This window comes from Nanorana parkeri, unplaced genomic scaffold (genome assembly GCF_000935625.1).
Source record: "Nanorana parkeri isolate BGI_ZX_2015 unplaced genomic scaffold, ASM93562v1 scaffold130, whole genome shotgun sequence".
NCBI lineage: Eukaryota > Metazoa > Chordata > Amphibia > Anura > Dicroglossidae > Nanorana > Nanorana parkeri.
Window position 1 is genome coordinate 861,758 of NW_017306398.1, and position 24,772 is coordinate 886,529.

The 24,772-nt window shown below is 41.6% G+C and overlaps 2 protein-coding genes across 2 annotated transcripts; both read left to right on the forward strand.

Annotated features, from left to right (window-relative positions):
• Positions 1–4,937: 4,937 nt before the first annotated feature.
• LOC108784878 (trypsin-like) lies at positions 4,938–8,268 on the forward strand. The gene is made up of 5 exons (XM_018553812.1): positions 4,938–4,977; positions 6,092–6,245; positions 6,599–6,852; positions 7,127–7,263; positions 8,119–8,268. Exons 1-5 carry the CDS (start codon positions 4,938–4,940, stop codon positions 8,266–8,268), a joined length of 735 nt encoding a protein of 244 aa, XP_018409314.1.
• Positions 8,269–17,469: 9,201 nt separating this feature from the next.
• On the forward strand, positions 17,470–24,022 carry LOC108784885 (trypsin-like). Its single transcript, XM_018553820.1, has 5 exons — positions 17,470–17,515; positions 18,940–19,093; positions 20,290–20,543; positions 22,208–22,344; positions 23,873–24,022. The coding sequence occupies exons 1-5, from the start codon at positions 17,476–17,478 to the stop codon at positions 24,020–24,022; spliced, it is 735 nt and encodes a 244-aa protein (XP_018409322.1). The 5' UTR covers positions 17,470–17,475.
• The last annotated feature ends 750 nt before the right edge of the window (positions 24,023–24,772 follow it).

A 24,772-nucleotide genomic window follows, 5' to 3' on the forward strand; every position in this document is an offset into this window, starting at 1 on the left:
AAAACTAATTTTCATTATGTTTCTTTCTGCAGCTTTCAATAAACAATACCTGGTGAACCTGCCATTATTCTTCTTATTATATGATAACATGCCAACAGTTTACGCAGCGCTTTAAAAAACGGGGGAGACAGTACAGTTACAATACAATTGGAAGAAGTAAAAGGACAGTTATAATGTAGAGGTGGGATAGGCTTCCCTGAAGGGATGCGTTTTCAAGAATCATCTAAAGGTGGACAGAGTAGGAGATAAGTGGAAAGATTGGGGTAGGGGGTTCCAGAGGATGGGATACACTCTGGAGAAGTCCTGGAAGCGAGCATGGAAGGAGGTAACAAGAGAGGCAGGAGGTCTTGAGAGGAGCAGAGAGGACAGTTTGGGTGATATTTTGAGACGAGGTTGGAGATGTAGTGGGGGGGGGGCAGAGTTGTGGATCACTTTGTATGTTGTTAGTATTTTGAATTTTATTTGTTGGGCAATGGAGAGCCAGTGGAGAGATTGGCAGAGAGGGGCGGCAGGCAGTAATTGGTTGGTAAGGTGCAGGGGTGGACTGACAAGACATGGGGTTCCCAGGCAATACCAGATTATGGGGTCCCCTTATGCGCTGTCTATATACAAGCCCCACCCATATACAAGCCCCACCCATACACAAGCTTCAACCACATATACCTTTTTATGTTACAGAAATGTTTTCTCCACATTATTTTCAAAATAGGTCTATTCATTAAAAGGTGTATTGCAGGGGAATTGGTAGGAGAATTTCGCAATCTAGAATATAGTCAATTTTGGAAAATGAGCTAAATGGCAGAATTTTTTTGGTTTGTCTATATTGAGCTAGATTCTTCAATTCTGCCAATTATCCTGGGTGAATTTCAGGAGAATTAGTAGGAGAGTTGACAGGGGAACTGAATATTCTAGAACCGGAGTGTGGGTTTGGGTGAATACTGCATGAGCGGTATGGAAGTATGCAAACACCCCCGCCCCCCCACTCCAGTTTGTGCAATAAGGTCCCCAAATGATCAGTCTGCCTGAAAGGTCAGTCTGACTATGACCAGCAACACCAATGCATGGCAGACCTCAGACCAGAATTAATGCACTGCAGACCTCAGACCAGAACCAATTCCCTGCAGAACTCACACCAGAACCAATGCACGGCAGACCTCAGTCCAGATCCAATGAGCTGCAGATCTCAGAGCAGCACCAATGCACGGCAGACTTCAGACCAGCACCAATGCACAGTAAACTTTAGACCAGCACCAATGCATGTCAGATCTCAGACCAGCACCAAGGCATGGCAGACCTCAGACCAGCACCGATGCCAATGTGAATAACGCCGCTCTTAGTTGTAAAGAACAATGAGCTCAATAGTAAATAAGCCATGGTGTGTAAGTGGGTGATAGGCCAGCAGGGGGGCGGTGACGGACCCCTTCCTGGTGGCAGGCCCTCAGGCAGTGGCCAAATGCCAGTCCACTTAAGGTGGTCCTCAATGCTTCATAGAACAGAAACAAGAAGTCATCAAATGATGGTCTTACATCCAAGGGTAATAAAGGAACTTAGCCAGCCCCTAGCCTTGATATTAGGGAGTCGATCCAAGAGAAAAAGAGCCATTTAATGATCTTGGTACAATTAAATATGAAAACAGATGTCATCATTATCTGATTTTGGAGATAATTCAAGGTAACATATCTAATTATTTTGTTCCAAAACCCTATAAAAAGGCGCCTTCGAGCCCATATTATTTGAACATGCATGAATTGCTGTGTGTTCCCGGCCGGCCGAAATAAACCTACTTCTTGAAGATCTGACTGGTGTCGATCCCCCATTTATTCTACTTCAGAACGGATCCATGTAATAAATGGGTCATTTTATAATTGGGCAAAGGTTGTGAGTGGGGTGCCCCAGGGTTCAGTCCTAGGACAGATCCTGTTCATCTTATTCATCCAAGACATCGAGATTTCATTTTTTGCGGATGATACAAAAATGTGTAGGACAGTAAATTCAGAACAGGAGATAATTGCACTTCAATAAGAGCTAGATAAAATTGAGACATGGGCTTCAAGATGGCAAATGTGATTTAATGTTTAAAAAATGTAAGGTTATGTACATAGGAGGAAAGAACGTGTGGGCAAACTACTACTTGGGGGATGCTACATTAGGGAAGTCAGGCATGGAAAAAGAGCTGGGGGTGCTCATAGATCACAGATTTGGCAATAGTAAGCAATGCCAACCCTCAGCCAGCAAAGCAAACAAGATACTGACGTGCATTAAAAGAGGGATTGTAGCCTCTTTGTCCTAGGGACAAAGGAGTAATACTTCCACTTTACAAATCATTGGTTCGGCCTCATCTGGAGTATGCAGTACAGTTCTGGTCACTGACTCTCAGGAAAGACGTCCTAGAGCTGGAGAGAGTTTAGCGAAGGGCTACAAAAATAATTAAAAGGATAGAAGGCCTGAGTTATGAAGACTGCCGTCAAAATTTGGACTTATTCACCTTACAAAAGAGGCAATTAAGAGGGGACCTTATTGCAGTCTTCAAAATTATAAATGGGGCCCCAATATTCGGAACAAACTGTTCAACCTGATACATTTATTGACATCCCGGTGACACAACATGAGGTTAGAAAAGAGGGGGTTCAACCTTAGGATACATAGGTAGTTTTTGACTGTGAGAGTTGAGAAATTGTGGAATTCCCTTCCACAGGCTGTGGTATCTTCTGATAGTATTGATAAATTCAAGATACTTCTTGATGAGTCTCTTCATTCACTTAATTTACAGGGATATGGCAAGTGTTAGAGCCAGATAAATACAGACGCACAATCACATACACACATAGATTGACCTGGATAGACTCTTGTTTTTATTCAACCTTATCTACTATGTTACCTTGCTGGACATATTTCAACCTGGAAGAGGACCAATGACCAGCAGAGGATGTGGAGAGGGTGAGTAGTACTTTTTTAACTTTTTTTTAGCTGGTGGGGAAGCAAAGAACTTGGGGTGGGGGTTAGGCCAAGAAGGTAGAGTTGGCTTGTAACACCTAACTTCTCAAACTACAGCTGTTTGATACCCTGCAATATGTAACTAACACATGCTAGCAATTGCGCTGTTGAGGAAAGCCATCAAAATAATAATCATATTAATGCACCTTTCAATGGGATGTTGAGGTCCTGCATTGCACTGTGGGATGTGCCAAGGGGGTAGGCATGAATAATTTTGCATGCTTCTGTGCTCCTGTGTTTCAGGTGCTCTCACAGAAATTAAAGGTTCATTTCTACGAGTTGCCTATTATAACAAAGGAACCTTAGTACCTGCTGCTCCGTCATCTCCTGACACTTCTCACCCAGATCGGGGCATGCTGAGCTTTCCAAGGACCAGGAACCGGGAACGAAGGAGCTGGAGCCAATCGTCGAGCAGCTGGAGACAGGCCCCCTCCAGCTGCCGTTGCTAAAATGTTAAAGCGGCGATGGCAGGGTCTGGTGGGCCAGAAGTGAGTGAATAAGCAAAGGGGGGTTTCTGGTGACAGCTGTCTAAGTATGCATTCCCCTACTCTAATAATAATATTAATAATAAAAGTTTTGGCTTTAGATATTCTGGAATAGTTTGAACTTTGACACTTTTCAGTCTTTTCCCTAGCCCCTGGGGGACAGCTCTCTCCAAAAGGAGACAAATTGTTCTGCTGACTACCATTTGGTGAATTAAGTTCTGCTGACTTCCATCAACCAATCATGTGCAAACAAAATCCCGTTTTTGAAAATGTTTCCGTGCACATGATTGGGTAGTCTTTGCAAAGTGAAATTTCCCTGCATTAAACAAGCTAAGGGGAAACTTCCCCAGCAAAGTGCAAATCCCTATGCAAAGTAAACACCCTATTTGCCTTTTGCAAATCAACGCTACACATGAAATAGGTTTAAAATATGGTTTCAGTCCAACTCCAGCCACAGCTTATTTTTTTAGTTTTGGAACTGGCGTTGGGAAGAGACAAAAATTCTGTTTTCAGTTATAATTGTAGTGTGGAAGTGATGGAAAGTCAATCTGTTGAGGAGATGAACTGCAAAAATGTGAACCAGCAAAGTGCTTTTTTTCAGTAAAATGAAAAAAGGATTAGAGGTTATGTTCGGTTATTAGGTGTTGACAGGTCTATATTTGTTCAGAATGAGCTTCAAGTTTATTGGTATACAAAAGCAGCTTTAAAAATTTTAAATACAGGTATCATTGAATTCGACATGATCTCAGAAGCGTCTCAATCAGATGTTTATTTGTCCATTGAAGCCCATTACCGCTATTACTATATTTGCCTTCCTGTCTCAGTTACACCCAGCCATCCTTACAGCTTGTCCAGCTATCTTAGGCATATGAAGTGAGGTAAAATCCACCCAATGGGGTCATAAAATCTGAAAAAAAGAAATCTGTATTTAGTTTCAAATCAAAAACATAAAATATATTTTGAATAGCACATCAGTAAAATACGTAAAAGAGAAAAGGACATAAAGTAAGTGAATGTAATGTGATTGAAATTTGAGTGCTAACTATGAGCTAAATGATTTTGTTCCAAGCCGAAAAAAAGCATGATCTTTTTTAAAGATAATTTGAAAAATGGTATGTACAGTATATGATGGTAAAAAAAGTGGTATGTACATAGTGCTACATATGGTGGTATGTTGCATACAAATATAATTAAAAAATGTATGAACTTTCATATATTTTGCTGGATTAGAGCTTTACAGTCAAGGTTTCAATTATCTTTAAAATATTTTGAAATAGGTTTAAAAAAAAAAAAGAGTCCTTGAGTAACCAGCCTTCACGTGTTCAGTGTCCCACCTGGTTATTCATTTGTGCATTGATTACTTATCACATATGGGGCCAAGGTTAGGTGAAAATATTTCATTTTTTGGTATAAATACCCAGAGCTACCAGAGCCTACTCATTCCTGACCATCATCGCCATGAAGTTCCTTGTACTCTGTATGCTCCTCGGAGCTGTTGGTGAGTCATCCTTGGTTCTTGACATCCTTCCTTACTACATCCTATCCTTCCTTGACAGAAGCATATCAAAAATGATATCAACAGAAATGTAATAAGGCTGAAAAGACACAAATATCTGTAAGATTCTCAATGGAAAATCACATATTTAAACACATATAAGACAAACCCTTGATGAAGCAGATATCCATACACCTTCATAGTAGAGGGAGAGGGACACCTTCTTCACCTCACAAATGACAGTCACTTTCCTGAATATGGCAGGCTGCAGCTGAAATTTGCTAGAGATCCTTAAATTGGCCTGCCGCTTTTACTATTAGAAATGATTTTGTCACCAGTTTTAAAATGTCTTGTAGATATTGTTTTAAAAGCAAATACTTCAAAAGACAAAACCTATCAATATGTGCTACTAGAGAAAAATGCATCTAGTTAAAGCCATAAAGATTACATTTTGAAGAAAAAATTACTTTAAAGTGAATGTAAAGACCAAAACGTCAGGTTATTTTAATGCTTGGATAGAGTAGGGAAGGTTTGAAAAACCCTTGTGAAAGTTTTTTTTTCTCCTCAAAGAGAAGGGAGACACAATGGGGACACCAGAACAGGTGACCCCATTGGAAGATTTACACTTACCGCTTGCTCTGGTGAGAACTCTAAAATGTTGGATTTCCCAAATACAGAGGGCAATAAATAACTAATAGGGAGTCTTACCCTTCCCTACTCTATGCAAGTCTAAAAAAGGAAGTTTTGCCTTTACATACACTTTAATCTGAGCTGCATGACATCTGCCTACATGAAAACATGGTGTTATACAACTGCTAAGAGACACCAAGACATCAGGAACACTTGCCCTGCATATTCCTTCAACTTAGAAAATAAGTGTTCCCAAAGCACTGACTTGCAATGTAAAGCTGTGGTATGAATTGGTGGTCTACTTATATGCCCGGATGAACATTAGAAATCCTGAGATTCCTGAGTGGCTTTCAAGACATCATTTTAAACTGGGAAGGAATCTTTTAGATACTTTATTTATTTAGAATTATTATTATGTTGAATGTATTGCAAAATATATGCACTCTCAGAACTTTTTAAAATAAAACTTGACTTCTTCCCTCATCAGCTGCTTTTGAGGAGGATGATAAGATTGTTGGAGGCTACACCTGTGCCGCTTACTCTCAGCCCTGGCAGGTATCTCTGAACTCCGGCTACCACTTCTGCGGTGGCTCCCTGCTCAACAGCTTGTGGGTGATCTCTGCTGCTCACTGCTACAAGGCGTAAGTTTCTCAAACTTGCAAAACCAATTCAACACAATGCTTTTTTCTTAGTTATAAATAGTTGGATATAAACAAATTCATATTAGGTGGACCTCACTGGCAGGAACAACAAGCATTTGTGAGACATTTCATGGGGACCAAGGGGAAAAAGATAAGTGCATCTACACCTTCAATTAAGCGCATCACATTTTTCAAAGGAGGCCATAGTTCTACTTTAAGTAAACCCTTAGAAATAGGAATTCTGACTTATATAGATTGACCCTAACCAATCTGTTTGAGAGCATTCTACAATATATTGAGTGGGACAGATGTGTATGCAAATATGTCAACTTCCTCCATTTGTAATTATCCAGGAGCATGCAGGTCAGACTGGGAGAGCACAACATCTTCACCTCTGAGGGCACCGAGCAGTTCATCAACTCCGCCAGGGTCATCAGACACGCCAGCTACAACTCCAGAACTCTGGACAACGACATTATGTTGGTCAAGCTGGCCTCTGCCGCCACCCTCAACTCCTACGTCAGAGCCGTATCTATGCCCTCTGGCTGCCCTGCTGCCGGAACCAACTGCGTGATCTCTGGATGGGGCAACACTCTCAGCAGTGGAAGTAAGTAGAAGGGGAATGAACAGGCAGATTTGTAGTGTAAGGGCACTACAAAGGGCACTTCAATACGAGCAATGTTTTCAGCTCATATGCAAGTGTGAGTAGGAAACATTTTTGAAAATATCCCAGTTGTAAAAACAATGATGAAGTTGAACTTCTAACTGTCTAAAGTTCAGTTTTATACATTATTACCTGTATGAACAACCAGATCTGTAGATACATCTTGTTTGTAACAACATTACAGAATATTAACGGACATATGTTTTTTATCTTGTAGCCAACATGCCTAGCCTCCTGCAGTGCGTGAATGCCCCCGTCCTCACCGCTGCCCAGTGTAGCAACGCCTACCCCGGTGAGATCACCAACAACATGGTCTGCGTCGGTTTCCTGGAGGGTGGCAAGGACTCCTGCCAGGTAATACTTTACTATTTTACACTTTTATGCAAAATGTCTTACTATCTAACTTTCTTTAAGACAATGCCTCACACACGGCTAGAATCCACAGCTGAATTGCCTTATGTATAGAAACTCTCATTAGTGCCATAAAAATGTTAAAGGAATGCGCAAAAACATTCTTCTTGAGATCCATCAACCCCTGCTGTGCTATTTGGCCACATAGCTATAAATAGTGTGACATAAGCTTCAGTGGCTGCAGCTCCACCTGCCAATTCTTTGGACTGATAGTGAAATCAATGCACAGATAAAGCTAACCTGAAGCAATCTTCTTTCTGTTAGCACATGTAAGTAACTTCCAACCTCAGAATCATAGAGCGGGCAATCACTGCAATCCAAATTTCTGCTGACATCTAGAAGAGTGTTACGGCAAACCTGGCTAATTACACTGGCTGAGTTATATACGGTTTGCTTCCTCTTAACGAAGAACACAGGTGAAGGATTCTTTATATATTTTCCACCCTAAAGGAAGATTCTGATTTTGGTGGTGACTATTGTTTGAGGTTCTTTTCACAAAAACAGAATACCGGGATAAGGGGTGACAGTTATTTTCAGTCCAATCAAATTGGTAAATTATAGTCACATGGCTAAAATAAAAATCACTATCCCTGTGAAAAGCTTTGTGAGCCCAAAGAACATTATCTGTTTTAGGAGGAGGGATAACAGAGTTTCCTTTTTGTAGCAAACTCTTCGTAACACTGTTGTAACACTTTTATTGAGCAAGTCCAGTAATACAAAATTGTTCTCGTTCCTGACTTTCTGTAACATTCAACATTAAGAAAACATGGTCTTTAATAATCTCTTTTACAATTTCAGGGTGACTCCGGTGGACCCGTGGTCTGCAACGGACAGCTCCAGGGTATTGTCTCCTGGGGATACGGTTGTGCCCTGAGAAACTACCCCGGTGTCTACACCAAGGTCTGCAACTACAACGCCTGGGTCTCCAGCACTGTGGCTGCCAACTAAATACCGGTCTTTTCCTGTCATCTAGTACAAAGCTGTATAGTTTTTGAATAAATTGTTATAAACAACTGAAATGTTTTGTGTGTTATATTAAAAATCAACTGCTGCATTAAAACACTGGTAACATATTGATATACAATCTCGCACATGAGCACTCGAGTTATAATTCTCACGGCATCCAGATTCATCTTACAGATGCCGGGGCTTGTATACGGCACCACACCTGTGCTTTTATAAAGCATCAAACTCTCAAAGTTTTTTCAATAATGATTCCAGATCAAACAAATATACATTAATTGCTCAACAAAGTATTCCTTTAAATTTTTACCCAAGCACTTACAGCCATCATGTTTCCAAACAGCTCCAACTCTCTCAGTTCCACTTCCATGGGAGGAGGAACAAAGATAAGGGGAGTGGCTTGCTCTACTATGTCTGTGTGTTTTTGGAGACACACACAGCTTGCTAGCATACACAAGGGTGGCTCCATAGGATGACCCTGCCTGGGAAAGGAGCCACCAAAAATAGGATTTCAGAGCCAGTGCTCAGGGCACCCGCTGATTCTGCAGGAAATTAAAACTTTTGAACATTAAGGAGCAGCATCCATTGTAAGAGATTTATTCAGCATTTGAAATAGCTATAAAACCCTTTGACTTACATTAAATATCTTATATATCTATCCTTACAAATGACAGCTGCCTCCTAACTTTTGAATTTTTCTCTAGTCTAGTCTTGGAGCTCGAAAATTATCTGTACATGTACTTGTATCGAGTACGGTACTTGGTATCATGCATCCCTAAATCTAATAGAAGGGGTAAGTGATACAAAAGGTAATAATTGTTTAAGTTGAGTTAGTGGAAGAAGTAAAAGGACAGTTATGTTGAGGTGGGATAGGCTTCCCTGAAGAGATACATTTCAAGGATCACCTGAAGGTGGACAGAGTAGGAAATAAGCAGACAGATTGGGGTAGGGAGTTCCAGAGGATGGGGCACACTCTGGAGAAGTCTTGGAGGTGAGCATAGGAGGATGTGACGAGAGACTCCACCCAGCTAATGATTTTTTTCTCTACTGTTACCATGTGCTCTCCAGTCAGCTCCCAGTGACCCTGCACCTGTGTGTTCCCTGTGTTCTCCAGCCCGCTTCCAGTGACCCTGCCCCTGGGTGTTCCCTGTGCACTACACCCAGCTAATGCTCTTTTCTCTGCTGTTTCCATGTATCGACTTTTGATTTTGTCTCCTGGTGATTCTAGTCCACCACCTACCCTAACATTTGGCTTTGTCTCCTGGTATTCTTGTCTGCTTTCTGCGGAGTAGGGTGAACCTTGGGTCAGCAGCCAAATCCATCTCCACCATCAGGAGCTCTAGTGAACACTAGCTGGCCCTTGAACTCTGCATCCTGGGGGATTCCATGCTACCTGCACAGAGTTGTGGTATTCCACTTTGGCCTTGGACTGCCATTTGTCTCTTATTCTGGCTGGTTTGGCTTCCAGCTGTTCTTCCAGTTCCAAACCTCCAGTCCATGGTTGTTTCCTCTACATGCTCCTGACGTTGTTAACCTACACTACCTGCACCACTCCAACCACCCAACGTTGTAGCTAGGGTCCACATCCTTTAGCTTGGAGCTTGAAATTATCATACAGCTGGAAGTGCACAATTGTTTAAAATGTCTTTGTATGCTTTAGCATTAACAGTCCCCTTCACTGGAAACACCTGAAATAAATTTGAAGTAGAGTCCACATCATTTTGGCCAAATAGTATACACGTGTTGGTCAGGGGACATACACATTTGCCCATATAGGGTACATATTATGTACTTGGTGGAGGCTAAGTTGACAAGAGGGCTTCTCTTATGCCTACTGTCCGATAGCCCCTGGAGATGATGGCAGGATGTATCGGGATGAGGAGCGGCACATGTGCCTGCAGTAAGTCCATATGCAGTAGATGATCTAAAGATAATCTGGATAGTGCTGAAATGCTGGGGAGGTTTAGGTAGAACTGTGCAGAATTCAGTTTTTTTTTTTTCTGAGCACAGGAACACTCAGGAGCAGGAAGCAGAGTTGTAGGCAGAGTGAGCAGGAGCCAGCAACATTCGGGCAGCAGAGGTGCCAATTCAAAAAACAGAAGTGAATTAAGAGCCCAGGCCGAGGTCAAGATCAGATGGGCAGCAGAGTTACCAAGACAGCAGGTTAAAAGTGAAGTCAATACATGCTGAAATCAGTAGCAGGAGATGCTGGTTCAACAGAACTGGTAGGCAAGCCAGGTCAAACACAAGTTAACAGAAGCAGACACAAACCAGTCAGGTCACGAGCTGGTCAGGTCAAGAAGCTGATGACCACTCATCAACTTTCCAATGTTGTAGTAAGCTTTAAATAGAGCAATTGGCGGGGCATGTCTGGGGGGCATAGGAGTTTGTCGCTCTGTGAGCTTGTTCCTCTCATCTAGCTTGTGCAGCAACAAATAAAGCTGGCCATACAGGAATCTCCCACTGGGCCAAGCTTCAGTATCTTGCTAGTTGGCCCTGCTGGCTCTCTAAATACCTGAACAATGCCTACATCCAGTCAGATTGTCCAGGTATTTTGAGAGGCAGCAGGGCTGACTTGCAAGATACTGAAGCTTGGCCCAGTGGGAGATTCCTTTATTCATACAGTTTAGCGCAGATGGAGGAATCTGTTGCACTTTTTCCATCTGACCATAGACAATCTGCTGATAATCTATAGGTGTATGGCCAGCTTTACAGAGCAACAGAGAGCGCTTCATTGATCTCAATTACCTCTCCTTACACATTTATGACCATCAGCATGTCTAAACGAGGAAAAACTCAGTCCCAGCCTCAGAAACTCACAGATTTCTTTCCCAGGAGCAGCTGCAGGGGACAGACAAGATGGCGCCGATTCCATGTTCTCCTCTTCACAACATGCACAGTCTCCAGCTGCTGATAGCTCCCTGACTGCTGGACCTTAGACATCTGAATCAGTGTTGCAGCTTACTAGGGTAGAGTCCTCTTCTCCTGATTCTCCTACTACTAGAAGCCCAGCACAGAGCAAACGCTCCAGAGGCGCAGAGCCTGCACCCATAAATCTGCCAGAGCCTGCACCCATAAATCTGGCAGAGTCTGCTCCGACTCATTCTAATTTGCTTTCATTGCTGAAAACATATCTCGTTTGCTCTCTGCTGGTCTCCTCTGCTAACATAAGAGAAATGCTTTTATCTCTCAGATCTTCCTTCCACCTGACATGTCTGGTATGTTGGCAAAATTAACTATTTCAGTTCAGCAATTGAGTCTCTCATGTAGAAAACAGAATTGGAGAACTTTCCTTAGCGTATACAGTATATACACTAGTAGACTGTCACACAGAAAACTCTGTAGCACTCCAATGGATCAAAACAAACATTACTGATCTGGAAGATCACACTAGGAGAAATAACATCAAATTCAGGGGAGTTGCTGAAAATATATCTTCAGCACAGTTGCCTCACTTTCTTACTCAGCTTATCGTGGAGCTACTTCCCAGATGTTAAAGACCAAGAACTGGTAACTGATAGTGCACATAGAATCGCTAAACCTTCCTCGGTCCCTGCGGACTCACCAAGGGACGTCCTTGCAAGGCTGCATTTTTATAGTATTAAAGATAGGGCTATGCAGCAGCAGGACGCAAACCCACACTCTCAGAAAAGTTCCAAGGAATTTACGTTTATGCTGGTTTGTCACAATCAACCATTCAAAACTTGAGCAAATTAGCTCTTATCTCCAACATATTGGGGGTGATTTACTAACCTAAACACACACACACACCAGGTGTGTGTGATTTTCACACAGCAAAACGTATTTATCAACCAAAAAGTCTCTAAAAACATATTTCCACTAATGCCATATATGGAAAAATCATGCACATGATGCATATATAATGCTGCTTCACAGTTTAGACAAAAATGGTTAGCTCATGCATTTACATTCCTGCATTCATCAACGCAAGCAACATAACATAGAGCTAATTTACACCACATTACCTTGCAATTCATTGCAGGGCTTTGCACAACACACCTGCTGGGTGTGTACACACTACAAAGGTGTTTCGATTCCTCCCATAGATCATGCTGGGAGGGAACACACTACAGAGGTGTATACACGTTCGTGGTGTGTTTAAAAGGTTAGTAAATCAACCCCATTGTGTCAGCACCGCATACCCGGTAAATGGGGCTTTCCAACAACATTTTGCTCATCTCCTACCAAGGAAAACCACATGCTGCAATGTCCATTGATGTTGGCTTATGTTTCCTCAAGGAATGGCAAATTCCCCCCAATTATTTCCATTCTTCAAATCCACTGTTAATTGTTCAGGCACTTCCATCTTCCTTTGTTCCCCTGCTACATCAGTAGCGAAGGCTACCCATGTTCTTGGAGATTGTTACACAAAATGTTTTATTACTACTTTTTAAGTTGTAACCCTGTGTTCTCTCTTCTTCAGTACATATGGTTGTATCCTAAGGACCAATTACCAATATTTTGTAGCTATCCCAGGATCTGTTGCTGTGCAGCCTATCCCAGCTCTGCCATGCACCTTGGGATTGGTCTTCCTATCTCCCTCTTGAGTCTCAATTTTTCTGAACTGTCACCTATTGTTCCTCTGTGAAGATGCGTATCACCATTTATGCCAAGGGTTTAAATAGCCCTTATAAACGGTCTGCTCTTCTTCGAGAGCAACATCCCTACATACCGAGATTCTACTGGTTTAGGAGACACACGTCTCCTAAAGGACGACAAGAAGAAGACGGGAGTCCTCATTGCTATGGGGTCTATCATATCCTTTCGATTAGTGATCCAGATGGATGATACATTATCCTATTTGTTTTTAAATGAACCTGTTGTTATGCACTTTAGTTAATGTAAACACACCAAATGTGAAGCAAGTCAGATTTCTCAACAAATTACTTGAATTGGTCAAATCCCAATAACGGAGTCTATTACTACTGGAGGGGACGGGACTTTAACTCTTTCTCCACTCCACCTTAGCACCACAGCCTGTAAAAAGCGTACTTTGAACTTATAAGGTACCCTCATGCACAAACATGACCTGCTTGAGATTTGGAGATGCCCTCATGGAAGTGACTGTAAATCCACCTTTTTCCTTCATGTTCACCATACATATTCGAGGATTGACATGCTCTTTACTGACCATATGTTGATACAATTGCTGGAATCCTCTTCTATAAGGACTATTTCTTGGTCTGACCATGCACCTATAACAATCAGGGTCACTGATCATCAAAATCTTTTGCAGTACGGGCATGAGCGGGCATGCGACCTAAATCAGAAGGCACCTATAAGTATGAAAGAACTGAGACCATTCAAAGCAAGAAGCTTTCAGTCATGCTTGGACCTGATGGATTCCCTTTCAAGACCCTATGAGTTTCATGAACAGCAGAACATCTTAAAAAGTGTAAACGTTTAACCCTTCTCTCTATTCGAAATTTTAAAAAAAAGGTGTTTATGCACCAATTCCGGCACATCTGAATCTCCTTACCCGCCTTCACCTCTAAACTTTTAGAATGCCTAATCTAGAACTGCCTAAGCCACCACCTCACTGATAGCAACCTTCTCGAAACCTTACAGTCTGACTTTCACCCACTCCACTGAAACTGCCCTCCTGAAACTCACTAATAACTTAGTGACTGCTACTCCTTACTCTTGCTATTAGACCTTTCTGCTGCTTTTGACACAGTTGACCACCCGCTCCTCCCAGGGGTGTATCTACCACAAGGCAAACTAGGCATTTGCCTAGGGTGGCACTTTCCAGGGGGCGGCAGAAAACGTTGCCCCAAATCATTGAGGTGGACAGGGCCAGACTTGCCTTTGGGCATACTGGGCACTTTCCCGTTGGCCCAAGGCTGGGCGGCACAGAATCAGGCAGCGGCGGCTTCCTAATGAGGCAAACTAGGCGACCACAAGGTCCTAAGAGCATCTGCCTAATTAGATAGCTGAACCAGTGTAGGTGATGGGCCCAGTGAGATGTAGTCCGGCTGGCTTTGTACAGGAGTGTAGGAGAAGCAGTGGGTAGCTTGGGGTTGGCCATAGCATGTGATCTGATGTTGGGATGCTCCAGAAGCAGGCTGGGGACTGCAATGTACCCTATTGGTACTGATGGCACTTCGAGCTGCAGATAAGAGGAGCAGCACATGTATGCAGGGAAAGGGACTCTGCACAGTCCTCCTGAGACCCTGCATAGCCCACCATAGACCCCGCACAGCCCACCATTAACCAAGCACAGCTCTCCTGAGACCCTGCACAGCCCACCATAGACCCCACACAGCCCACCATAAACCCTACACAGCTCTCCTGAGACCTTCTGTGCGCTGTATCCAGTGACTGGCAGGTTGCGTAAAATGTCCTAGGGGTGGGGCAAATTTAGATTGAGGGGGGTGCCTGAATTTAGTCTTGCCTAGGGCCGCACAAAACCAAAATACACCACTGGCTCCTCCTCAAAACTCCACTCGCTTAGCCTACAAGACTCTTAGCCTACAAGCCTACAAGTTCTCTCATGGTTCTCATCCTAACTATCTAAGCACTTGTCTAGCATCATCTACAAATTGACCTCTCCTCTCCCCTTTCTGTAGGGGTCCCCCAACGGTCTATCCTTGACCCCTCCTTTTCTCTATTTACATCTCCTCCCATCGTTAGGTGATTGCCTTGCATGGCTTGCTGTATAAATGACACACACATTTATTTCTCCACTCCACAGTTAACCCTTTCGGTGTCGTGTTGGCACTTTAAAAACCCAGATTAATAATAGCAGTAATAATAATAATAATATCACACTGTTTACTTTTTTTAGAACTTTATTCAAATGTCACAAGTGACATTTCATCATGTTCGATGGGCACAGTGTGGTGCATGGTATTTGTACTGCATTACATCCCGCTGTGCTGAAAAAAGTACTGCATGCAGTGGTATGAGCTGCACCCATCTGTGACAAGGCAAATTGCTTTGTTTTGCAAAGGGTATGCATGGGAACAAAAACAGCCAGTGCAGCCCCAAGGCATCTGGTGTGCATTTGCCCTAAATGGTTGAAATCACTAGAAACATTTCAGTCTTCTAGCACGGAGAAGCAGCTCTACCTGGGATTAGACATATTGCTTCTTATTTCTCTTTTCATCTTCTTCACCCTCCTTCTTCCTTCCATTTTGCCAATATTATCTCCAACTCACATGATTGACATGCCAAATGCAGTATAAAAGCATCACAAACCGATTTCAAATGGCCAGATCTATAGAGTGATTCCCAACACTGGGGAGTTTGTACAATATAGAATATAGTTGACAAACTGATGAATATAAAAGATAGAGGGATTGATTTACTAAAACCAAATAGGCTGTTCACGCATGCATGGGAATTTGCACTTTGCAGGGAAAGTTCCACTTAGTTTAATCAATTAAAGGAGAACTATGAGGGGGGTGCTTTTCACTCACCTCATAGTTCTAGCCGGCCTGGGACAATGAGACTGTCACAGGTCGGCTCAGTAGATCGGTAGGTGAGCGAACACATACCGGCGTTCGCTCACCTCTCGATCCTGTCACCACTCTCTGCCATGACAGGGGAGGGGCTGGATTCCCCCCTCCCCGCTCCGATCCGCCAGCGCTGACTGGCGGAACGGACGGGGGAGGGGGCGGGTACAGCTGGCTCTGCCTCTAGATAGGCAGAGCCAGCTGTTAATCACGCAGCTGGGCGGATCCCGGCACAATTGTCGGGATCCGTTTCAGCTGCGGCGTCTCAGTATACCGCGAGCAGCAGCTCGCGGTATACTGAGCCTAGGGTGACGGGAGGATGCTAGTTTGTGTCCTCCCATTACCCTAAGGAGAACTATGGGGAAAAGCCTTAACCCCATAGTTCTCCTTTAAGTGAAGCTCTTCTGGCTTTCCTCACCCAACCATGTGCAAGTAAAATTACTGGTTTTCTTTATTTTCCTCTTGCACAGGATTGGGCATTCTTTGCAAAGTAAACTTTCACTACATTCACCAAGCTAATGGAAATGTTTCCTGCAAAGTGCAAATTCCCTTGCAAAGTGAATCAACCCCACGGAGTACATTAAAATTAGATTAAAACGGTTTCAGTCCAACTACAGCCTAAGCTGATCTTGTTAGTTCTGGAATTGGACAGAGTTGGGAAGAGATTGAAATCCTGTTAGATTTTCATTTGTCTTCTGGAAGTGATGCAAAGTCTCTATATTGGGGACATGAACTGTAACAAATAACGTTTTATCAGTACTATGGGGGAACATTAGAAGCTTTCTCAGATTAATATGTATAACAGTTGGTGGGCCTTTTGTGCATCATATCAGCTTATCTCCCAATACAAGTCTATGGTATTGCAAACGCTGCATGAAGCAGGTCAAATGCAGATCAGAGGAAGGTCAACTGCACGTTAAATGCACCTGTCGATGAATTCTGAAAGTGCTCAGAAGCATCTTAATCTGACGTAAAAGGAAAACTACATTTGTCCACCAAGGCCCATTGACACTATTACTGTCTTTGCCTTTCTGCCTTTTTTACCATCAGCCACCCTTATTGCTTCTCCTGCAGTCTCAGCACAAGCAGTGAGTTGAAATCTACCCAATGGATTTCACTAAAGGCTTTAAAGTAGCATTCAGTCTTTACAGGTTTTTTACAAAAATAAAAAGTCTAATGTTGGATCTTTAAGATGTGTGTTTTTGGTTTCAACTCAGTGACATAAAATATGTTTTTGTCAGCACATCAGTAAAATGGGTAAAATGAAAAAAGAGCAGAAAGTAATTTCTGAGGATAGAGTGCAAGTTATAAGCTAATTGATTTGTTCCAATTAATTTTTTTAATGATTTTTTTTTTTTTTAAATGGTACACATATAATGGTAAAAAAACGGCAGCTATATTAGTGCTTATAGTGGTGTGTTGCATACAAATACTGTACAAATAATGTACAATGCCTTAAACTTTAGTGTATTTTTTGCTTGGTTAAAGTTTCACAGTCAAGGTTCCAAATATCTGTAAAATAGTTTTAAATAGGTTTCTAAACCTTGAGTCGTTGACAAACCACCTTTCACGTGTTCAGTGTCCCACCTGGTTATTCATTTGTGCATTGATTACTTATCAAATACTAGGAAAAGGTCAGGTCAAAATATCTAATTTTTAGGTATAAATACCAGGAGCTAACACAGCTTACTCACTCAGGATCATCATCATCACCATGAAGTTCCTTCTGCTCTGTATGCTCCTCGGAGCTGTTGGTGAGTCTACCTACTGATATTCTTTATTTATTGATATCCTGCCTTATTATATCCTATCCTTTCATATCAAAATATTATATTGAATGTAGTGAGGCACAGATACCAAATACCATACTTGGTACAAGTACTGATACTTTCCAGCTCCAGGACTAGACTAGAGAAAAACTAAAAAGTTAGGAGGCAGCTGTCATTTTTAAGGAGCATTGACTTTAGTATCATGTGGAAGTTTTTCTAAAACAATACAGACTAATGATTTCAGGACAGTGGTGGAACGCCAGGGCTTAGTCGCAGCAGCAACCACTGCAACCGCTGTGACCCTGGTAGTTCTTGTGAATATGCCAAGTATCTGCACCAATACAAATACTGGTATCTGTGCATCCCTAATTGAAAGAAATGTAATAAGGTTGAAAAGACACAAAAATCTTTAAGATTCTCGTTGGAAAAGCACAAATTTAGGTACACGTTAGACAAACCCTTGATGAAACAGATGCCAATATACCTTCAAAGTGGAGGAAAGTGATACCTTCTTCACCTTGCAAATGGCAGTCACTTTACTAAACGGTCAGATTGTTGTTGAATAGAGATCCCGAAATTGGTTTGCCAGTTTCATAATTAGAGATTATTTCATCACTGATTTGAAAAAGCCGTCTTGAAGTCATTGTTTTAAAGAGCTACTTCAAGAGATAAAACCAAGCAATGTGTACTGCTATTGCCGCAGGTAAGGAGGAAAATACCACTAGGTTAACAATCCTAAGGATAAACATCTATAGATTAATTTACTACAAGGTGTATGTATAGCCAAAACTTTTATTTTTTATTTTTGGATAGAAGAGGCAAAGTTTGAAAACCTCTATGAAACCCCCCTCTTCCCAAAGTAAGGGACACTTCCCTCTTAGACAGGTGTCACCAGAACAGGTGGAAGATGTAACACTTGTTCTGGTGACAACTATAAAAATGTCCTTCGCGTTCTGTTTTGGTGATGATGGTCATCAGGACAAATACAGAGGACAATAAATATATGTCAGAGAGTCTTTATCTTCTCTGCTCTATACAAAACTGAAACAAATAGTTATGCCTTTATGTACATACCTGAGTTGTATGTCATCTTCTCACATGTGAATATTTGGTGCTATACAACTGTTAAAAGACACCAAGATTAGTAATATCTGCCCTGCATATTCCTCCAACTTAGAAACTGGTGTTCCCAAAACACTAACTTTCTAAAAATCAAAGCTATTTCTATGCCCTGATGAATAATAGAAACCCAAAGATCCTTGTGTGCCTTTCAAGACATGATTGCAAACTGCCAAGGAACCTTTTAGATAGTTTTGTTCTGGCAAACTCTTGACTTTATTGTACAACTTATGAACTATATGGTATATTTTAAAACTTATTTGATATACTTTTACTTCTTCCCTCCTCAGCTGCTTTTGAGGAGGATGATAAGATTGTTGGAGGCTACACCTGCGCAGCTTACTCTCAGCCCTGGCAGGTATCTCTGAACTCTGGCTACCACTTCTGCGGTGGCTCCCTGCTCAACAGCTTGTGGGTGATCTCTGCTGCTCACTGCTACAAGGCGTAAGTTTCTCAAACTTGCAAAACAAATTCAACACAATGCTTTTTCTTAGTTATAAATGGTTGGTTATGAATTAGTTATTATCTAGTACCCACACAGTGCATCTGTAGCTGCATGCCATTAGGTGTAGTTGTTTGTGCTTAATTAGCCAGTGAATTCTTTATGCTATAATTTTCAATTATTTTTTCTATTTTTTGCATCTCAAAGAAGTCCCTGTGAGTAAACCCAGTACAACCACTGACATGCTTCTCATTCATAACAACATCACATTCATGGACAATGTAGGGGCTAGTACATGTTTTCCTGAAATCCTCTCCTAGTCTGGAGCCTGTATTACCACTCTGTGGCCTGACAGCTTCTACGGAGGGAGTTTCTGAACACTGATAACAGATATAGAACACAGGGATGATGTTTTTAGAAAAACCTACCCTTTATAGATACAGACTGGCTACAGCTCAGCTCAAAATACAACAATATCACCCACAGCACAGTATACAGTACAGGAAAAATTACATGCTACTGAAAAGCAATGAAAACTTTACTTCTATGTAGCAGTCTTAATTGGTCTCACATCAAGTTACTATGTGATTCACAAGCCTCATAAATTAAAAATAAACGTCTTTTACCACCTATGAGTCAGTCAAAGATCCTTCATTTGCATCTTTCATGCTCCCCCTTCCAGTCACTGCTGCTCACAGTGGGAGGGTTTCAGCAGCGCAGTCACATCTCCCAATCCAGAAAGCAGTGGGCTGAACTAGGTGTGGCCAGGTGGTGATTGACAAGCTACAGGCTAGTGAATCAGCAGTGACAATGAAAAATGATGACGCCCCCTGCAACATGTCCTCCCACTGTAGTGTAAGCAGGCACAGCCTACCTGAGGCAGCTCTGCTCTGAATTCAGGAGCAGTGCAGCATGATTGCCGCCCCATCACAGGAAGCTGCATTAGGTGGACCTCACTGGCAGGATCAACAAGCATTTGTGAGACTTATCAGGGGGACCAAGGGGAAAAAGATAAGTGCATCTAGACTTACAATTAAGTACATTTTAAAGGAAGCGCTATAGTTCTACTTTCAGTAAACCCTTAAAAATAGGAATTCTGACTTATATAGATTGACCCTAACCAATCTGTTTGGGAACATTCTGAGTGGGACAGATGTGTATGCAAATATGTCAACTTCCTCCATTTGTAATTATCCAGGAGCATGCAGGTCAGACTGGGAGAGCACAACATCTTCGCCTCTGAGGGCACCGAGCAGTTCATCAACTCCGCCAGAGTCATCAGACACGCCAGCTACAACTCCAGAACTCTGGACAACGACATCATGTTGGTCAAGCTGGCCTCTGCCGCCACCCTCAACTCCTACGTCAGAGCCGTATCTATGCCCTCTGGATGCCCTGCCGCCGGAACCAACTGCGTGATCTCTGGATGGGGCAACACTCTCAGCAGTGGAAGTAAGTAGAAGGGAAATGAACAGGCAGATTTGTAGTGTAAGTTTACAAAGGGCACTTCAATACGAGCAATGCTTCCAGCTCATTGGCAAGTGTTAGCGGGAAAAGTTTTAGAAAATGTCCCAGTTGTGAAAACAATTATGAAGTTGAACCTTATTGTATTTCCAGGTACAGTTCACTGTAGGACACAGACATAACATTAAGGCTGGACACCTGTAAGGCCATAATAGTTCTCACATATAACACTACTTAAGACCCTAAAATATTCTATAGTATATAAAACATTTGCCCTTTCTTCTCTCCTTCCAGGTAATTAATTCATTATATTATAGTGAATCAGGTATATACAGCATCATGACTGTTAGAGGGAGCTGGGAATCAAAGGAAATACATACTTATGTATCATTTATGTTTACACTTATAATTCTATGATCCCCAGCTCCATCTAGTGGCCATAATGCAGTATTTTCCTGGTTCACGCTAATCTGAAGAACGAATTACATTCAACCAGGAAAGAAAATTTACTTATTTATTGGTCTGCCTAATTTATTTTTTCCTCATTACTCAATCAGAACGAATCTCCATGCAGTTTTACAGGATGAATAAGTCTGTGAATGTTTTATAAAGATGCACCTTACATCTAAGGCTGACGCTTTTTTTGTTGCAATATTTTTATTAAAGACAATACAAGAGTAATAAAAAAAGTAATCCAACAAACAAGCGGTTTGCATAACAGGTTGCATAACAATAAAAAAATAGGGTATAGACCAAGACAGAACATGATATATATGAACTTGGGGATGCCCGAGGACTGACAAGGGTCTTAACATGAAAAGTGAGACACCACAGAAGCTAAGTGATGAATCTAGGCAATGGGGGCAGGTACATCCCAAAGGCTAAACCTTTTTTTTTATTGTTGGCTAGAATTGGGAACAATTAAAACTCCTGTCAGGTTTTTATAGTTGCCTGTGTTCCATTATGGATATTTTCATTAACTTCCTGTCCTGAAGACATTACAGGAAGTGGGATGAAAATTCTTCAAAAGGGGATACCCCCCCCTTTAGACCACTGTCACTGGTGGGATCAGGTTCCCCATTGATGTTTTGCTGAGAACTGTCAAATATTGAAATGCTCATCCAGTTCTGCCCCACTTACAAACAGAAGTCAAAGACAGTTATAAAAACTTGACAGAGGTTCTTACCTTTCCCTATGCTATCAAAAGATAAAAAATAAAACTTTTACACTGCAAACATTGCATAAAACAAAATTCTGTTATTAGTTTTTAAATTGGTATAATGTCAGTAATTAACAAAAATAAATATGAATTTATCAGTAACTGTAGCGATTGCTCAGTAATAATACTGAATGTATAGTAAAATGATTATCTAATCATGGACCTGCTATAGCTTTGTATATTCCCAAATGATAAAAGGAAAGCCAACAGTAAAAACAAATATATCATTTAAAATAATTTTTTTAAATGGCGGGAATGTGAATAATTTTACTTTATCGATTTTTTATATTTTATGTTTTTTATTTATTTTTTTAAACTGTCTAAAGTTCAGTTTTATACATTACTACCAGTATGAATAACCAGACTTGTAGATGCCTCTTCTTTGTAACAACATTACAGAATATTAACGGACATTTGGTTTTTTATCTTGTAGCCAACATGCCTAGCCTCCTGCAGTGCGTGAATGCCCCCGTCCTGACCGCTGCCCAGTGTAGCAACGCCTACCCCGGTGAGATCACCAACAACATGGTCTGCGTCGGTTTCCTGGAGGGTGGCAAGGACTCCTGCCAGGTAATACTTTACTATTTTACACTTTTATGCAAAGTATCTTACTATCTAACTTTCTTTAAGCCAATGCCTCTCACATGGCTAGAATCCACAGCTGAGTTGCCTTATGTATAGAAACTCTCATTGCTGCCATAAAATTGTAAAGGAATGCGCAAAAACATTCTTCTTGAGATCCATCAACCTCTGCTGTGCTATTTGGCCACATAGCTATAAATAGCGTGACATAAGCTTCAGTGGCTGCAGCTCCACCTGCCAATTCTTTGGACTGATAGTGAAAATCAATGCACAGATAAAGCTAACCTGAAGGAATCCGCTTTCTGTTAGCACGCGTAAGTAACTCCCAACCTCAGAATCATAGAGCGGGCAATCACTGCAATCCAAATTTCTGCCGACATCTAGAAGAGTGTAACAGCAAAGTATAAAGAAATATTTCAGCTAATTACACTTTACAGTTATATACTGTTTGCTTCCACTTTACAAAGAGCATAATGAATGATTCTTTATGTATTTCCCACCCTAAAAGAAGATTCTGATTTTGGTGGTGGCTATTTTTTGAGTTTCTATTCACAAAGTCAGAATACCGGGATAAGGGGGGACAGTTATTTTCAGTCCAATCAAATTGGTAAATTATAGTCACATGGCTAAAATTAAAATCAGTATCCCTGTGTAAAGCTTTGTGAGCCCAAAGAACATTTTCTGTTTTGGGAGGAGGGATACCTTTTAAAGTAGCAAACTCTTTGTAACACTGTTGTAACTCTTATGTAATCCTTTTTTTTTTAGAGCAAGTCCAGCAATACAAAACTGTTCTTGTTCTTGACGTTTTGTGACATTCAGCATTAGGAATGGCTGTCATTTTTAAGATGGCCATTTGTAGTCATGAATGAGGTTTAAGAGGACCAGGTTACCAATAGTCTTTAGCCGTTATACTAGGATAGCCTTGCTGTTCAGGGATACTTGTTTTTTTTTCCTTATTATTATTATTATTATTATTTACTTGTGTTTCCTCCCTGTCAATGTTGGGGTTTCACACTGAGTCTCAGGCTGCCTCATCTCCTGCCTGGGGTCAATACTGATAACAGCTGATCAGAAAACTGTCAGGCAACATGAGTGATGTAAGGATTACATGAACGGAAACGAAAGTATTGGTTAATTGACAGTTTTATCATTAATGATCCGAAATGAGATTAAGCAGAAGACAGGTCAGCCTCCATGGAGGCACACCGAGCTCACATTTAAGCTGTGGCAGGGAGAGATTACAACAGCACACACAGCTATTCAGGTTCTTACAAATGTAATTCTTGATTGGATATCTTGTTTAGTCTTCTTGACTATTACATTTTTCCTTCTCGCCTTCTGTATTTCTGCAGATTGAGCTAAATTGATGCAATTGATTTCCTTGCCTCGTAGACATAGAATCCATCTAAAGAGTATTTGAAAACAACATTGGAACGTTTCATATAAAAGCGCACTCTTTATGTGTAAATTGAAGAAAGAAAAACTTGGTTTTTAATCATCTCTTTTACAATTTCAGGGTGACTCTGGTGGACCCGTGGTCTGCAATGGACAGCTCCAGGGTATTGTGTCCTGGGGATACGGTTGTGCTCTGAGAAACTACCCCGGTGTCTACACCAAGGTCTGCAACTACAACGCCTGGGTCTCCAGCACTGTGGCTGCCAACTAAATACCATCTTTTCCTGTCATCTAGTACACAGCTGTATAGTTTGTGAATAAACTGTTACAAACAACTTAAATGTTTTGTGTGTTATATTAAAAATCAACTGCTGCAATATTCAATCTAAAACATTGTTAAAATATTTATATATACACTACATTGATTAGCCACAACAATATGACCACCCGCATACTTTTACTGCCAAATCAGCCCTGACCTGTCAAGTCATGGACTCCACTAGACCTCTGAGGGTGTGCTGTGGTATCTTGCATTAAGCTGTCAGTAGCAAATCCTTTCTATCCTGTAAGTTGTAGTGTTGAGCCTCCATGCTACAGTCATGCAGCACATCCCACAGATGCTTGATCTGGAGAATTTGGGGGCCAATTCAACACCTCAAACTCATTGTTGTGTTCCTCATCCCATTCTTGATCCATTTTTGCAGTGTGTCAGGGGGCATTATCCTGCTGAACGAGTCAACTGCCACCAGGGAATACTGTTTCCATAAAGGGGTGTATTTGGTCAGCAACAATGTTTATGTAGGTGGTTCGTGTCAATGTAACATCCACATGAATGGCAGGACCCAAAGTTTCCCAGCAGAACATTGCCCAAAGCATCACACTGCCTCCACAGGGTTGCCTTCTCACAAACATGATTCATCAGACCAGGCTACCTTTTTCCATTGCTTCGGCGGTCCAATTCTGATGCTCATGTGTCCATTGCAGGTGCTTTTCGCAGTGGACATGAGTCAGCATGGGCAAC

Excerpts from the sequence above, each read along its gene's own strand:
- LOC108784878 (XM_018553812.1), top strand. The coding sequence starts at position 4,938 with ATGAAGTTCCTTGTACTCTGTATGCTCCTCGGAGCTGTTG. Across the intron at positions 4,978-6,091 it reads TATGCTCCTCGGAGCTGTTG|CTGCTTTTGAGGAGGATGAT; the intron begins GTGAGTCATCCT and ends TTCCCTCATCAG. Across the intron at positions 6,853-7,126 it reads CAACACTCTCAGCAGTGGAA|CCAACATGCCTAGCCTCCTG; the intron begins GTAAGTAGAAGG and ends TTTATCTTGTAG.
- LOC108784885 (XM_018553820.1), top strand. The coding sequence starts at position 17,476 with ATGAAGTTCCTTCTGCTCTGTATGCTCCTCGGAGCTGTTG. Across the intron at positions 17,516-18,939 it reads TATGCTCCTCGGAGCTGTTG|CTGCTTTTGAGGAGGATGAT; the intron begins GTGAGTCTACCT and ends TTCCCTCCTCAG. Across the intron at positions 19,094-20,289 it reads GCTGCTCACTGCTACAAGGC|GAGCATGCAGGTCAGACTGG; the intron begins GTAAGTTTCTCA and ends GTAATTATCCAG.